The sequence below is a fragment of the Sinocyclocheilus grahami genome, unplaced genomic scaffold, assembly GCF_001515645.1.
Source record: "Sinocyclocheilus grahami isolate Dianchi unplaced genomic scaffold, SAMN03320097.WGS_v1.1 scaffold235.1, whole genome shotgun sequence".
Classification (NCBI taxonomy): domain Eukaryota; kingdom Metazoa; phylum Chordata; class Actinopteri; order Cypriniformes; family Cyprinidae; genus Sinocyclocheilus; species Sinocyclocheilus grahami.
The window spans coordinates 1,140,770-1,157,285 of record NW_015505414.1 but is presented as its reverse complement, the minus strand read 5'-3'; the positions used below and the strand labels follow the sequence as shown (position 1 = coordinate 1,157,285).

Below are 16,516 nucleotides of genomic sequence, written 5' to 3'. Positions count from 1 at the left end.
TACTGGATCCGGGTGACTGCAGTGACCATCTGGTCTGAATACGTACTGGATCCGGGTGACTGCAGTGACCATCTGGTCTGAATACGTACTGGATCCGGGTGACTGCAGTGACCATCTGATCTGGATACAGACTGGATCTGGTGGCTACGGTGACCTCGGAATAAGAGAGAAACGGATTAATATTAGCGTAGATGCCAGTCTTCTAGTGATGTAGCAAGTACATATTTAAGCCTACTTGTTGTTGTATGTTATACAGATGTCGTCCAGTATCAGTTATGTCCCGGTATTCCTGCCATATTTTGTTTGTATGTCCCTTAATAATGGTTTTGATTTCTGTTCTACATAACGGTATTTGTATATCAACTGTTTCATGCTTTATTGCTCCTCTTGCCAGAATATCTACAATCTCCTTTCCTTCCAGCGCTACATGAGCAGGAACCCAAAGGAAGGAAACATCCAGCTCTTTAGCATACAGTATTAAAGGCAAGTTGAATATCTGGTATATGATATCTTGTCTACATGACTGAATACTAGATAGAGCAGATAAGCTGTCAGAAGCTATGATTACATTTTGATTCTGTTTATTTCCTTGCAGCCACTGTAATGCCAATAAAATTGCTAAAAGCTCTACTGTGTACACCGATAAATGATCTGCTGTTCTTTTTCTAACTGCTGTTTCATAATGCGAAATGAAGAAAGCAGCCCTAGTACGGCCTGTCCCTGGCTGCTTTGATCCATCTGTAAATATGAATAGTTTGTCTTGATAAAGGTCCATGTAATTTTGAACTATTACCCTCTGTGGCATTATTTTAGATTTTTCTTTTAACATTTATTGAAGGCTTATATCTAGAGATGGCTTTATGAATTTCCAAGGTGGTACAGTTGATGGTGCCACAATGGGGCTTACTTGGAGCTGGCTGAGGCTTGCGTTTTGTGCTTTTGCATTTCCTATCCATCCAAAACTGTAATAATTACTTTTACTATGTTCTGAACAATCTTGTAAGATGGCCTTCGTGGGATGTACTCCGCTATGCCCTTGTAGATCTACCCAATACGCCAGCATGATCCTGATCCTCCTAATACGTAAAGGCATCTCTCCTGTCTCAACTTGTAATGCAGATACTGGTGATGATTTAAACGCTCTAGTACAAATCCGAAGTGCCTGTGCCTGTTCCACATCAAGTTTTTTAAGGGTTGATTCTGATGCTGACATATATGCTATAGGCAACCATAATCTAACGCTGCTCTTAAAAGAGCCTGATAGATGTTAATGAGCAATGCCCTGCTTGCTCCCCAGTCTTGCCCTGATAGACATCTTAAAACAATTTTAACCTTTTTACATTTATTCCTAACCTTATCAATATGTTGACACCAGGTCAACTTCTCATCAAAAAATACTCCCATGACTCTTACAACCTTAACCTGTTGAAGATTTTGCCCATATAGTTTAAGTAATACTGTTTTAGGACATTTAGAAAAGCATATAACTTGTGATTTTGAGATTGAACGTTTAAATCCCCATTTATGTGTCCACTGTTTTACATTCCTTATTGCATTTTCCTTCTTAAATATTCAATATTCCGACCTCTAACCCAGAGTGCCCCATCGTCTGCATAAAGTGACTTGCCTATATTTCCTTCAGCCTGATCAAATATGCCATTAATCATAATATTAAATAATATTGGACTACATACACTGCCTTGTGGGATACCATTTTCCACTGTATATCTATTTGAATATTCTGTGCCTACTTTAACTTCTATTGTTCTTCTATTTAGGAAATCTAATACCCAATTATACATCTTGCCACTTATTCCTAATTTATTAAGTTTAATAAGAAGTCCGTCCTTCCACAGCATAGCGTATGCCTTTTCAATATCAATAAATACAGCAATTACATTTTCTTTATTACTTTGAGCTTTCCTAATTACTGACTCTAGGCATAGTACCGAGTCCATTGTCCCCCCTCCCTTAAGAAACCCAGAAAAGGTCCATGTAATTTTGAACTGTTATCCTCAGTGGCATTATTTTAGATTTTTCTTTTAACGTTTGTTGAAGGCTTATATCTACAGATGGCTTTATGAATTTCCAAGGTGGCACAGTTGATGGTGCCACAGTGGGGCTTACTTGGAGCTGGCTGAGGCTTGCGTTTTGTGCTTTTGCATTTCCTATCCATCCGAAACTGTAATAATGACTTTTACTATGTTCTGAACAATCTTGTAAGATGGCCTTCGTGGGATGTACTCCGCTATGCCCTTGTAGATCTACCCAATACGCCAGCATGATCCTGATCCTCCTAATACGTAAAGGCATCTCTCCTGTCTCAACTTGTAATGCAGATACTGGTGATGATTTAAACGCTCTAGTACAAATCCAAAGTGCCTGTGCCTGTTCCACATCAAGTTTTTTAAGGTTTGATTCTGATGCTGACATATATGCTAGGCAACCATAATCTAATGCTGCTCTTAAAAGACCCTGATACACTGTTGCCAACTAATTTTCAGGGGAAGTTGCTTAAGGAAGGTCGACTTGCTGCGAAAATGAGGCTTGCGTTTTGTGCTTTTGCATTTCCTATCCATCCGAAACTGTAATAATGACTTTTACTATGTTCTGAACAATCTTGTAAGATGGCCTTCGTGGGATGTACTCCGCTATGCCCTTGTAGATCTACCCAATACGCCAGCATGATCCTGATCCTCCTAATACGTAAAGGCATCTCTCCTGTCTCAACTTGTAATGCAGATACTGGTGATGATTTAAATGCTCTAGTACAAATCCAAAGTGCCTGTGCCTGTTCCACATCAAGTTTTTTAAGGTTTGATTCTGATGCTCAATCCTAACATCCAATGGTCTAAGTCAGGGGTGCCCAAACTCAGTTCTGGAGGGCCGGTGTCCTGCAGAGTTTAGCTCCAACCCCAATTAGACACACCTGAACCAGCTAATCAAGCTCTTTCTAGGCATACTAGAAACCTCCAGGCAGTTTCTTATGCCTTTTCATAGTAGTGAACACAAAAAGTATCATGATAATGGCATTGACATGTATAAAGGTATATAAATATGTTAATCATTCAGTAGCATAATATATATTACAGTACCATAGTTTTACCACCACTATGCCATGCTGGTGATACAGTGATTCTTTTTAAGGGAATAAATGTTTGCTTAATTTCAGTAAGGAATTGGTGTAATTCATGGTAAAACATTTATTAACCTTTGGTGCATGTTTTGGATTTCCACCTGAATTTGACATACCCAAAATTACGTTCACTCAACACACGTACAGTGGAAGTGATGTCAAATATTGGTGTCGTTGTACAGAAAAAAAATGCTCAAAATTACAAAATCTGATTACAATATTTCATAAATAACGGTCTCTCTCTTTCTATATATATACAGTACTGGTCAAAAGTTTGTTATAATTAAGATTTTTTTTTTAAACATTTTTGAAAAAAGTCTCTTCTGCTCAACAAGGCTGCAATTATTTGATCAAAAATAAAGTAAAATCAGTAATTGCGAAATATTAGAATTTAAAATACAGTGCATCTGGAAAGTATTCACAGCGCTTCATTTTTTCCACATTTTATGTTACAGCCTTATTCCAAAATGGATTAAATTCATTATTTTCCTCAAAATTCTACTAACAATACCACATAATGACAATGTAAAATAAGTTTGTTTGAAATCTTAGCAAATCTATTTAAAAAAGAAAAGAAAATCTCATGTACATATCGTATGCCTTTTCAATATCAATAAATACAGCAATTACATTTTCTTTATTACTTTGATCTTTCCTTTTTACTGACTCTAGGCATAGCACAGAGTCCGTTGTCCCCCTTCCCTTACGAAATCCAGATTGATGTGGTGATATAAGACCATTTTTTCAATATAATAATCTAATCTACTTGTTACCATCCTTTCTATGGTTTTCCCTAATTGTGACGTTAATGCTATGGGTCTATAGCTAGATGGATCTTTGCCAGGTTTAAGTATTGGGATTATAACTTCTTGTTTCCATATTAATAGGAGTTTACCTGCCTTCCATATCATATTAAACAGTCTTAATATCATTTCAAGTGTGACATCTTTCATATGGCCTAACATGCAATAGCATATACCGTCTTTCCCTGGTGTGGTTTGTCGCGTGTTTGATATAGCTCTTTCCAACTCAGATAGAGTAAATTGCTGATCCAGATCTCCCCCTGACTCAATGCTTCTCTCTGTTATCCCTGGACTTTGAGCAAGTGTCTGGTCTCTATACTCCTTAACTGCTGACGATAGATTTCCAGAGCTGTGGATCTTCACAAAAGTTTTTACAAAAAGATCTGCATTACTAATTGCATTTTTGTTGTTACTACATAACACTGGTATTTCCACACTTGTCCTTATTCCACTCATTTTCCTAATTGTTCTCCATATGTCTGACAGCTGAGTTTCTCTTCCAATTGTATTACAGAATTGTCTCCAATATACACGTTTGGCTGACCTAATTGTTTTCCTAACTACTGCTTGCGCCCTTTTATAGTTAATCAGAGTTTCCAATGTATGGTGGGCTTTAAGCAGTTTAAACATTTTATTCCTTTTCTTAATTACCACGCTACAGTTCTCATCCACACTTGCACACACTTTTTCCGTTTACTTCCTGCATTTTTAGGAATAGTTTTTTTCCACTGCTTCTATAATGGCTGCAACCACATTTTCATTCATTTCTTCCACTTCTGTTATATTTTTATTCAGCATTTCTACACACTTAACTTCGCTCAGCATTTGAAATGACTGCCAATCAGCTTGATCTAACTTCCACCTTGGTGTTCTGATTTCATTATCCTGATATATCTCTACTCCAATCCTAGTTATTATTGGATAATGATCACTGCCTACTGTTGATTGGTTTAAAACCTCCCATGTGCTGATTCCTGCAATTTCATTTGATATTATTGTCAAGTCAATAACACTTTCGGTGTTATGTGTGCTACTATACCTTGTGCCCTTTCCGTCATTAATACATACCAGATTTTTATTATCTATAAATTCTTCTATTATTGATCCATTTGCATCTGTAATCCTACTCCCCCATAGTGTACTGTGTGCATTAAAACCCCCACACCATACGATTTCCCCTTGTATAATCTTACATACTGCATTTAGTATATCCATGCTCAGTCTGTTACATGGATTATAAAAATGTACTATCATTATATTTTTCCTTCCTGTCCATACTTTGATTATAATAGATTCATGTTATTTTCCTTTATTGATAAGATTATATCTTATCCCATTTCTTATAAAAGTTGCCACCCCTCCACCTTTTCCTATTTCCCTATCATTTCGGATTGCAGTATATCCAGATATCACAAAGTCTAACTGGTTTCAACCATGTCTCCTGTACACAAATTACATGAGGTTTATCTGATAACTCAGAAACAAATTTTTGAATTCTTGTCCATTAGCGATAAGACTCCTGGCATTCCACTGCAATAAAACTAGAATCATGTAGATCCACCAACCCATGACTGAGAGTTAGAGATTCCTGCAGTTAACATTTCTTCCACTACTTCACAATTAAGTCCTTTAACCCCAAGATATTTCTCTGCTGCTTTAACTATTATTTTGATCTTTCCAGTCTTCCTTTCTGTCTGTGCCGAGCAATTGATCACCTCAATCACGAACAATACAAATTCATTTTTGCTCATAATTAGCACGTCTTTTTTCCCCATAATCTTTTCACAGCTCCTGCAAGGTCTAGCTTTAGTTTCATTGTTTGCTGGTTTATAAACAATCGTTTCTCTAGACACTTTCTTTACTGCTTCTGCATATGCTATTCCTTGTAATGCCTTCATTGGTTCTCTTTTTGTATTCTATCTGGTTTCTTTTCATTTATTATAATATTTAAAAAACCCTTGCTACGTGTACCGCGTTAAGCTAACTGAGATTCGTTATAGCACTTGTGTATCATTGCTCTTGTGTTGATTTTGATCGCTTCTATTGTCTTCGTTTGTAAGTCGCTTTGGATAAAAGTGTCTGCTGAATGACTCGATGTAAATGTAATAAATGCAAAATCTATTTGTATAACTGCATTTTTATTTTGTTATTAAACATGTACAGGTAGATAGTCAGACTGACAACTGACCATATACATTTATTAAGTATAATGTAACTTAGGAAATAAACTACTTGAATACTTTGATATAAACCTGTGCCAATTTTATTCTGATCCTTGTAACACTGGCACAAAAAAAAAAGATAGCAACACAAACGCGAATATCAATTACAAACAGAAGTTTTGATGACAGGCACAATGACTCTAAAGTTTCTTTTTCTATTTCTCAGTTATTACAGTGAATAGATTACAATATATTTACTGTGCTAACCACACGCGACGCGACAAGATTCCAGCGACAAGCAATTTGGCAATTTGATGTTTACAAAGCTCATCGGTCTGAAAAGCGAGGTGTGCTGTGATTGGCCAGCTATCCGGTGCGTTGTGATTGGCCGAATACCTCAAGCGTGTGACGGAGATGTTACGCCCCTCACCATACTGTGATGCTTGTAGTAACCACATGTGACGACCCCGGGCTGGACTCCGCTTCGTCCACGGTGAAAACCGATCCGGCGATCCACAGCGAAGTTGTAGTATTTCCTCAGCGACCAGCACGGATCAGCTCCAGGCATGACGAAGCGGATATCATCCTCTTTTGGAAGACCAAACAAAGTAGTTTCACTTTCACAACGAAACACACAGCGTCTTCACGACATGGCGGCGGCAACAACAATACTACAGCGAGAATAAAAGTTACGCCTTCTTTGTGTGAACATTTGGGTGGCGTTATGCAAATCTTCCCACAGAGTGAGGCAGATATGTGGGGGCGTGTTAGAACGAGCCGTTTTAGGTAGGTGTGGCTGACTCTTAACTTTTATAAAGAATATCTCTTTGGATTTGAGACTTTAGTCTTTGCAACTTTACAGATCTTCTTTATGCACCAAGAGCTTGTAACACTCCAAAGAGAAAGGAAACATTGAAATCGCATTCATATGACCCCTTTAATTTATTTTCAAGATTTGAGGTAAACTATCATTGCTTTCAGTTTGGCTATAAGATATTTAAACTCATATTAAACATGTTTAACTTTGAATAGAGCGCATAATCAACTGAGATTATCTACTGTCATGTCTAAATTAGAAATGTCGCGTCGCGTGTAGTTAGGACACGGTGATAATTAAACTGCACATTGATTGTCAAAAGAAAGGCAGACTGCCACATGCAGTGCCTCATTTGGATGTGTTTGAAGTCTTGGAGCTCGACTTCCCTACGTTTCTCCTACAAATGGGCCTTGAGCTTGTTTGGAGGTTCTAGCAGGGGAGCGCAGCTACTTCTATACCAACGATCGTCCGCCGGGGAGCTCGTCCTCTTCCACCGAGCGCGGAGCTTCGGGAGGGACACACATGGACCGGTGAGGGAGGAAGGGGACACCCGCCTAGCCAGCCAGATCAGCCGAATCAACCCTAGCGATCAATGGGGTGACAGATGTCGCAGCCAGATCGCCCTCACATCCGACAACACAGGCCCGCTCGCGCGGTATATATACCTCCGACGCGAGCCTGGTTTCTCGTCGACGGTAACCTCATATCAGGTCACTGCTTTCAACGTACGCGATACTTGCGCGATCAAATATAGATGTATGTAACACGACACGAATACAAAACGGTGTATTTATTCGTTTATTATACTCTTTTGAAACTAAAACAGTTGGTATTTCCCACAATGCTTTGCTGCTCCTTTTCGCAAAGACTGTGATGACGCGTTTAACGGTCACCAGCATCATAAACCCTCGAAAGTTTTTCATATTTGTATTTTATTTTTCAAATGTATGTAACGCTTTGGATTGACAATCCAAAACTGGGTTAATAAATAGAATATAAAGTATAATTGTTATTTTTATTATTAATAAGTGTGTTGTTGTTGTTTTTCATTTTCTATAGTAGGTGGCGGTAATGCACCTTAACGTTGGATGCCACCCGCCATAAAACAAGAAGAAGAAGCAGGAGCAGATGTGATATTTGATATTTGATATAGTTACGACTGTGTTTTCCTCAAGTCTGCATTTGGACTTCAGCAGCACCACGAGCCGCGCGACATCTTCAGCATAAACCCCTGATGCTGCAGTCTTTTGCAGCAAAACAAAAAAAGGTTTGAAGTGTCGCTTTATTTCGTGAAAATGTCCGAGAAAGTTGTGTTGCGTTACTTCAATGGAAGAGGAAAAATGGAGTCGATCCGGTGGCTTTTGGCTGCAGCTGGAGTCCAGGTTTGTTGCGTGAAGTCTCGAGAAGTTTGCGATTAAATGGAATTTACGCTACATGCATATTTAATAAAAACAGTTGCAAGTAGTATGCATGACAGATGACTTGTGAATGTGTCTTTACAGTTTGAGGAAGTGTTTTTGACCAAACGGGAGGAGTATGAAAAACTGCTCAATGGTATGTTAACTAATCACTAAATTCCTAATCGTGTTGTTTTATGACCGTATGTACAGGTGCATCTCAATAAATTAGAATGTCGTGGAAAAGTTCATTTATTTCAGTAATTCAACTCAAATTGTGAAACTCGTGTATTAAATAAATTCAATGCACACAGACTGAAGTAGTGTTGATGTTTTAGAGTTGCATTGTATTACAAGAGCATTCTTAAACAGCCAGAATTATGTCAAGTTTCACTGGCCATACAAATTAATGTATTTGATAAAAATAAAAAGCACTACTGGTTGTCAGATATACAGTAATAGAGAGTACTCTGGTCCAGTTTTAATGAAGATAAAGGTAATTTATCTGATAACAATGCATGCCCTTCTTCAAGCACTGTATAACCTTTCATTTGTTTTGCAGGCGTCTCAAGAGAAAATAAAGGCCTTACCAACGATCAGCAAGTTTCTCCAGCCTGGCAGTGCAAGAAAACCTCCACCCGATGAGGTGTATGTGAAAACCGTGATGGCGGTGTTGAGCCACCTTTTTAAGCAGGAGGCCCAATGAATTCAAAACCGTTAGATCGATTTAATTAATTTGCAAGCTTCCTTTTTGTTACAAGATTAAAGCCGAGACTCTAAAACCAACAGATTTATTTGGAATGTTCAAGATACAACTCGGTGATTACGAAGAGATAATACTGTGCCGTGAACACAGCAGATGTCGTGAGAAAGGTCCCAGTGTGGTCCGTCCACGAGCACTTAGAAGATCAAAAGCCGCAAAACCATCAGGAGGCTGAAAACAGAAGACCGTCTGATTGAGCATTTACACCGAACCAGCTCTCGGTGCTCTGACACATCTGCACCTGTCAGTGTGACGTAACATGCATTTGCTGTAGCTATAATATTGATCTATTGGAGCATATAAAAAAAATAATTCTTCCTAGTGTTAGTGTGTGAAAACATGACTTCTGGAAGTCACCCTCAAATGAACACTGGCATCATTTACTCAAATGCCACTGTATTTGTTTTTCTTACTATTGAAGTCAATGGGGACCAGCAACTGTTCGGTCACCCACATTCTTCAAAATAGCTTCCTAACACAAGAATTTATATATTTTTCAACTGTGATTGTATAAACACCGGACATTTTCATTACACAAACTTCAGAGATTTACCTCAGTCCCGCCATGATTCCCGCAGGCATTAATTTTCCAGATTTCCTGAATCTCATTCCCATCACAAGTGTCAGTACACCGGCGGCGGCTAGTGCGGAAAAAGTCATGGGGAAAGGGAAGGATATATGCAGAGTATTTCTGAATGGTCGACATTAGTGATTGTATTCTTATACTTACTTAGAGAGGTCCAGTAATCGTGCGGATCATTTGTTATTTTATATGCTCCATATGCAGACACGCTTCCAAAGAAGAGTCCGGCGATTAACGACACCACACTTCCTGCAGAAGTCAAGTTATTAAATTAAATATCTCCACCAATCCCTTACAATAAAGTACAGGGATGTTATGGGATGGATAGAGATTGCAGCTTTGCAATTATATTCCAATACAAATAAAAATGGTGCATAATGCTTAAAACTCTATTAGAACCATGAAAACTGACATACATTTTAGATTTAGAAACCTATTAGGAGTTAGATTTAAAAAAAAATAATAATAATAATATGCATAAAAACAACAGCACAATTAAGAAATACCTCTTCTTTTATAGCCCATGAATCCGCCCAGAGCTAGAGCTGCAGCATAGGCAAAGCCCAGCCAGTCCACTGCCATGCTGTGCTAGAGAACTGAACATGCACAGAGAGGGAATAATAACATATACACACTACAGACATAATCACACAATACAACAAGCCGAGAATACACAGTCAACAACACCATTACCAGATGTCGCGAGTGGATCGCAGGTATTTCTAGGAAATAGCTGGAAAGGAGCTTCTTCTTCTTCTAATAACGTGTTATGGCGGATAGCAAACCAACTTCTAGTGCATTCACCGCCACCAACTGGACTGGAGTGTGAAGCACTAATAAGCAACTAATATATATATATATATATACATACATTTAAAAAAAACTCAATTCTCCTGATTAATCCTATTTCTTTAATGTATTTTATAATGGCACCATATATTTTACCTTGTTCTGCATGCTCTTTCAAAAGCCTTGACAAATTAAATGATCCACCACCCATGCTTCTTACTTCCTTAATGAGTTTTAACCTTTCTTTTTCATATATATATATTTTTTACATTTTATTAAAACATGCTCTATTGTTTCTGCTTGATTACAAAAAATACATTGACCTGTTTCATGTTTTCCTATATTAAACAGAGAGTGATTTAATCTAGTATGCCCTATTTGGATGTGAGAAATAATTCTATCTTCTTTCCTATTCCTAAAAACACTTCTTCCGTTTCCTATGCTGCTGAATATTATACATTTATCTGCCCTTGCTATCACAGATCCATATTTCTTGCCATTTTTTGTTTATGAATTCTTTAATTTTCCCTTTAACCTAATTTTTGCCAAGAGTCACTTGAATATCTGTTTCTGTGTGTTTAAGAGCTTTAGCAAGCTTCTGGAAATGAGCTGTAGGGCAGCAGGACTGATAAACAGCAGTGATCTATGCTGAAGTTCAGAGCAAGGAACTGACGTCATGATGACGCGAGAACGAGGAAGTGACGTGCTTAGCGCCCAATTTAGAACCACAACAACATCTTTCAGATCTTTCCATTTATTCAAGCTTTGAAAAAGAATGCCTTTCTGAACTAAAAAAAAAAACCTGCATGGTTTGGTTAAAAAATGCGAGACTGACCTAAATGAATATCGATCACTCCTCTCTTCGTTCTCTGCTAATGCCTCCACTGCAAAATCACAACAAAATTAACAATTCGCCTAACTCTCGCATGCTCTTTAAAACATTTTCCTCCCTCCTTTATTCTCCTCCCCCTTCTTCATCAACTCTAATAGCTGACAACTTTGCCACATTCTTCATTAATAAAATTACAAATCTCAGTGCACAATTTGCCACTCCACAAACTGTCAAACACATCTTACCAGCAAACATACACTCGTTTTCATCCTTCTCTCCACTCTCTGAGGCAGAAGTCTCTAAACTCATCCTTTCCAATCATCCTACTACTTGTCCGCTTGATCCTATTCCATCTTATCTGCTTCAAGCCATTTCTCCTGCCGTTGTACCTGCACTCACTCACATCGTTAACACATCCCTTCACACTGGTGTTTTTCCCTCAACATTTAAACAGGCTCGTATAACCCCACTTCTTAAGAAACCCACTCTTAACCCAACTCTTTTAGAGAACTACAGACCAGTTTTCCCTTCTACCTTTCATTGCAAAAACACTTAAATGAGTTGTGTTCAACCAAGTCTCAGCCTTTCTCACACAGAACAACCTCCTGGACAGCAACCAATCTGGTTTCAGAAGTGGACATTCGACCGAGACTGCCTTGCTTTCAGTTGGTGAAGCCCTAAGACTGGCAAGAGCGGCTTCCTAATCTTCTATACTTATCTTGCTGGATCTGTCTGCTGCTTTGAATTTCTCAGACCACATTGCTAAAACTGCCCGGTCCTGCAGATTTGCTTTATACAACATTAGGAAGATCAGGTCCTTTCTTTCAGAACATGCTACACAACTCCTTGTTCAAGCTCTTTTTCTATCCAGGCTGGACTATTGCAATGCTCTCTTAGCAGGTCTTCCAGCCACTTCTATCAAACCTCTACAATTAATCCACTATGCAGCTGCAAGATTAATCTTTAATGAGCAGAAAAGAACGCATGTCACACCTCTGTTCATCAGTTTGCACTGGCTACCAGTAGCTGCTCGCATTAAATTCAAGGCATTAATGTTTGCCTACAAAACCACCACTGGCTCTGCACCCATTTACCTAAATTCATTACTTCAGAGTTATGTGCCCTCTAGAAGCTTGCGTTCTTCAAGTGAACAGCATATTATTGTGCCATCTAAAAGAGGCACAAAATCACTTCCACTGACTTTTTCATTAACTGTTCCCTCCTGGTGGAATGACCTGCCCAAATCAGTCCGAGCAGCTGAGTCCTTAACCATCTTCAAGAAACGACTAAAAACACATCTGTTCCACCTTTATTTGACCCTCTAACTCTAGCACTTTCTATTCTATTTTAATTGATCTATTTATCTTCTTTTTTATTAAAAAAAACAAACAAAAAAAACACTAGCTTTCTATTTTTTCTATTCCATCTACTTGTTTTTCTTTGTGTGTGTGTGTGTGTGTGTATAATATATCTATATATATATATATATATATACCTTCCTACACTGCGTTAGGCTAACCGAGACTTGTCATTTGCACTTATATATTGTTGCTCTTTTGTTAGTTTTGACTGCTTTTATTGTCCTCATTTGTAAGTCGCTTTGGATAAAAAAGTCTGCTAAATGACTAAATGTAAATGACTTTTTTTAAACAGCGACAGGTTGGTATGATTGAACATGCGCAGGATGTTTTCGTGTGAGCTGTCCTTCATGTGTTAAATATCGAGTAGGAAAGCATATGCCGTATGTACTGTAATCTACCTTATCAGTTTTTTTGTGTGCCATGGTTGTGACCCTTGATATAATACAGTTATGAGGGGTGGGAAGTGGTTTTCAGTGACTCCTTCCGCAGGTTACATCATTGCACCAGTAGGTGGCGACAAGTGTCTTCAGTCATTGATTTATTCAGGAACAAAATGCCACATTTTACAGTTAAAACAATTAACACAGATTGTAGGCCTATATTTCCATTTAAATTACATGCATAATATTCTCTAAACAAAACATTGCAGAGTGTCCTCTGTTTTGAAAAACTTTAATAAAGCTCACCGAGCTTTAAAATATCAAGAGAAAACAACTGAAGCTCTTTTTTGATTTCACACCAATTATAAAGTGTACCACTTCCCCAACAAACAAGAATAAATAAATGGTCATATATTGTTAGCATGTTCTCAATTAGATAAAAGTGACCAGTCATGCAGAAGAAAAAAACATTAGATTTCAAAGCTGGACACACTGTATGTGTGCAGCTGACGAGCATTTGATAAACCGTGTATTTTAGCTTTGAGAGTCAAATGTTAGATGCTCAGTGAAATATATTTGTGTTCAGCAGCAAGAATGTTGATATTGATTATATGAGCTTGTTGACGTGAGAGTTCACACAAGCAAAACTCTCCCACATCAAAATTCATAAAGACATTTTAAGAATCAAGCCGTTTGCTTTCACAACATCTTTTTAGGCTTGAGGCTTTAAAGTTTTGGTTGCATGGATTAACAAAAACGATGAAGCCACTTTATAATTGAGTCGGCATGAAATGAAAACTTATTTTTTTGTAAGGCACTCTTCTTTAAATCATATTTACTGTGAAAAATGCAATACCAGTAAATCTGAATTGATTAAATATGTTTCTTTTCAGGTTTATGCATGTAGCTACTCTTGATTGCGAGTAGAAAAAATACATATATATATATATACCATCTCATCACAAAATCAACAACACATCTCTATAATACAATACTTTTTGGGGGGAAATATAGTATCTGGCCATCCTTAGTATTGAAGTCTAAAATCTTTGCTATAGAGAGATAGATTCTCATTTTTACAGCAAAACTTGGTTAATCTTACACATATTTGTTATTGTTTAAAACAAATAGTTTAATTGTGTAAAATAGATGCATTTAAGAATAGAACTGTAAAAGAGTGAGCTTTTTGCTGAAGTTGACTGCAAGTGTTAAAATTAAAGCTGAATATAATCATTGAGTTTTTAATATAGAAAACAAGCACACAGGGAACACTGACAGATGCAATGGTTTTCATTTCTACGCATGTAGACGTTTACCACTTGTACGATCAATATGCAAATGTGTGTTTTCAAGAGAATCTGTTTTGCTCAACAGTGTCCCCCATAAGGACAACCTGCAGTTCTCAAACTGACAAAACGCTCTGAAAGAAAGACAATACTGATACGGTTACCATATTTATTCTTGAGAAGGAATATAAAAGGAACAGCAGATTGAAGGATGCAACCGGAGACAGACAAAAACAGGCTAATTTTGGCATGGCTGAGAAGGCGTCTCAGTCTTTCCGGAGCGGCACGATCTCCTCTCGAATGCCTTCCTTGGTGATGATGCAGATCTTGAGGGCATCTCCGGTGTAGACGTCCCTCTCTGCGGCCGAGATGAACACATCCTTCACCAGCTGCACGGCCTTCTCCAGGGTCAGGGGAAGCTGCTCCACGTTCTCCATGTTCTTGAACCCAATCTGAGACAAAAACAAACTCATTAAAGACTTCAAGAAGAAGAGGTCTGGCAAGACATATGAAGCCTTTCTCAGCTGGGAGTTCGATTTAGCTCAATAACACCAGTCGTACACATTTGCTCTGCTTATATTCTCCATGACCAAGAGTGTTAACAGCAAACCAACGGGTCTGAGTTTGAACGTTAAGCCCAAAGTATGCTTCGCTTTTGTATGCGTACACTCGAATGCGTAGCTTTTCAAACTATACTCTATTTGATAGCATGCGTGAACGCAGGCAGTCGCCACATGCGCTCTAGAAAGCTTCATCTTTGTCCAGTGTCTGCGCTGTTTTTCTCCAGAAGTTATGAGTGATAATATCTTTGTACTCTTTTAACCCCTTAAGTGCCGCCGGCCCACAGGTGGGCCCAATGGATCTCTTTTTTTTGTTGTTGTCTTTTTTCTCTATCACATATTTTAGTAATTATAAATCATTTGAAAGCTTAAAACCTCAGAATTCATCCTATGAAAACTATTTTTAAATCGGACATTGCTTTACCATGGAAATGGTACTTTAAAAGTCCCCTCCCCTTAGTGGGTGGAGTCAAGTGTCATATTACAAAATGTATTACGGTCGTTTAGAATCAAAAGTTTTTATAATCTTGACAAAATACATATATTTGGAAAGGTCTGAGTCTCAAGATTCCATATTCGGTGGTTATTGTTTGATAGAAGTAATATTGACAGAGAAATATAGACCTTCGAGACAGAAAAATGCATCAGCAAAAAGTTGTTTGGATGGCACCCGGTGGCTATTTGTGGTATAACGCCCTAAATAAAAACTCACAGGAACCTCAATTTTTTTTATATCAACTTCAAATTTGGAACATAACTAATTTAGACATAAGGCTTTAACTTTATATCAATTTTGGATTCAAGAATATTTAGCAAAATATTTACTTTATATAAAATATAAAAAAATTGGTACAGTGCATTTTCTTTACAGTAAATTTAAACTTCTTTAACTTTTTGATACTTTAATATTTTGAAATGATTCCACTGAAACAGCGGCCCGGGCCAGTGCTGCCACCTTGTGGAACAACTGATTAGTGCAAAACCAATCCAGTGCGCATGTGTTGACCTGTACGTACAAAGTTTGTGCGGTTACAAAAATCAGTTTGTGTGCGTGCAGTACACACATACCATTCTGGAGATGAAACTTGCGTCAGGCACACTTTATACGGACCCTCACATATGAGTAAAAACCGAAGTATACTTTGGGCTTTACTTTCATTTTAAATGCTGAATGAAAAGATGAATCTCGTGAAAACATGTCCAGGGTGCATTTCCCCTTAAAATTAAAAGATCATTTGTATTTTGCTCAATGAAAATGAAGCCTTCACGACTTTTTCAAAGGTGACATTTTCATGACAATTAATCACAGTTGACAAAAACCAATACGTGACCCTGGACCACAAAACCAGTCATAAGGGTCAATTTTTCGAAAGTTTCGAAATTGAATGCTGAATAAATCAGCTTTCCATTGATGTATAGTTTGTTAGGATCGGACAATATTTGGCCTAGATACAACTATTTGAAAATCTGGAATCTGAGGGTGCAAAAACATCTAAATATTGAGAAAATCATCTTTAAAGTTGTTCAAATGAAGTTCTTAGCAATGCATATTACTAATCAAAAATTACGTTTTGATATATTTACAGTAGAAAATTTACAAAATATCTTCATGGAACATGATCTTTACTTAATATTCTAATGATTTTT

At 37.7% G+C, this 16,516-nt stretch overlaps 3 protein-coding genes across 5 annotated transcripts in view; 1 reads left to right on the top strand and 2 right to left on the bottom strand.

The window, feature by feature from the left end:
* Positions 1–8,041: 8,041 nt before the first annotated feature.
* On the top strand, positions 8,042–9,045 carry LOC107597728 (glutathione S-transferase 3-like). The gene is made up of 3 exons (XM_016288897.1): positions 8,042–8,300; positions 8,421–8,472; positions 8,795–9,045. Exons 1-3 carry the CDS (start codon positions 8,214–8,216, stop codon positions 9,019–9,021), a joined length of 366 nt encoding a protein of 121 aa, XP_016144383.1. The 5' UTR covers positions 8,042–8,213; the 3' UTR covers positions 9,022–9,045.
* Positions 9,046–9,090: 45 nt separating this feature from the next.
* tmem14a (transmembrane protein 14A) lies at positions 9,091–10,528 on the bottom strand. Of its 3 annotated transcripts, none has more exons than XM_016288882.1 (5): positions 10,355–10,528; positions 10,168–10,257; positions 9,809–9,910; positions 9,632–9,719; positions 9,091–9,249 (listed from the first exon to the last, which is right to left on the bottom strand). In XM_016288882.1, the coding sequence occupies exons 2-5, from the start codon at positions 10,241–10,243 to the stop codon at positions 9,216–9,218; spliced, it is 300 nt and encodes a 99-aa protein (XP_016144368.1). In that variant the 5' UTR covers positions 10,244–10,257; positions 10,355–10,528; the 3' UTR covers positions 9,091–9,215. The 3 variants fall into 3 exon arrangements, with proteins under 3 accessions (XP_016144368.1, XP_016144367.1, XP_016144369.1); XM_016288881.1 differs by having other exon boundaries at positions 10,168–10,249; XM_016288883.1 differs by having other exon boundaries at positions 10,168–10,244.
* Positions 10,529–14,464: 3,936 nt separating this feature from the next.
* The window catches only part of psmb1 (proteasome 20S subunit beta 1), a 7,794-nt gene continuing 5,742 nt past the window's right edge, over positions 14,465–16,516 (bottom strand). Inside the window, exon 6 of the mRNA XM_016288879.1 lies at positions 14,465–14,761. Coding sequence (XP_016144365.1) covers positions 14,576–14,761 — 186 coding nt within the window. The 3' untranslated portion in view covers positions 14,465–14,575. The remainder of the gene's footprint in view (positions 14,762–16,516) is intronic.

Coding starts and splice junctions, on each gene's coding strand:
- LOC107597728 (XM_016288897.1), top strand. CDS start 8,214: ATGTCCGAGAAAGTTGTGTTGCGTTACTTCAATGGAAGAGGAAAAATG. Junction 8,301..8,420: donor TGGCTGCAGCTGGAGTCCAG/GTTTGTTGCGTG, acceptor GTGTCTTTACAG/TTTGAGGAAGTGTTTTTGAC. Junction 8,473..8,794: donor GTATGAAAAACTGCTCAATG/GTATGTTAACTA, acceptor ACTCTGGTCCAG/TTTTAATGAAGATAAAGGTA.
- tmem14a (XM_016288882.1), bottom strand. CDS start 10,243: ATGGCAGTGGACTGGCTGGGCTTTGCCTATGCTGCAGCTCTAGCTCTG. Junction 9,911..10,167: donor CATGGGCTATAAAAGAAGAG/GTATTTCTTAAT, acceptor TGACTTCTGCAG/GAAGTGTGGTGTCGTTAATC. Junction 9,720..9,808: donor CGATTACTGGACCTCTCTAA/GTAAGTATAAGA, acceptor TTTCCGCACTAG/CCGCCGCCGGTGTACTGACA.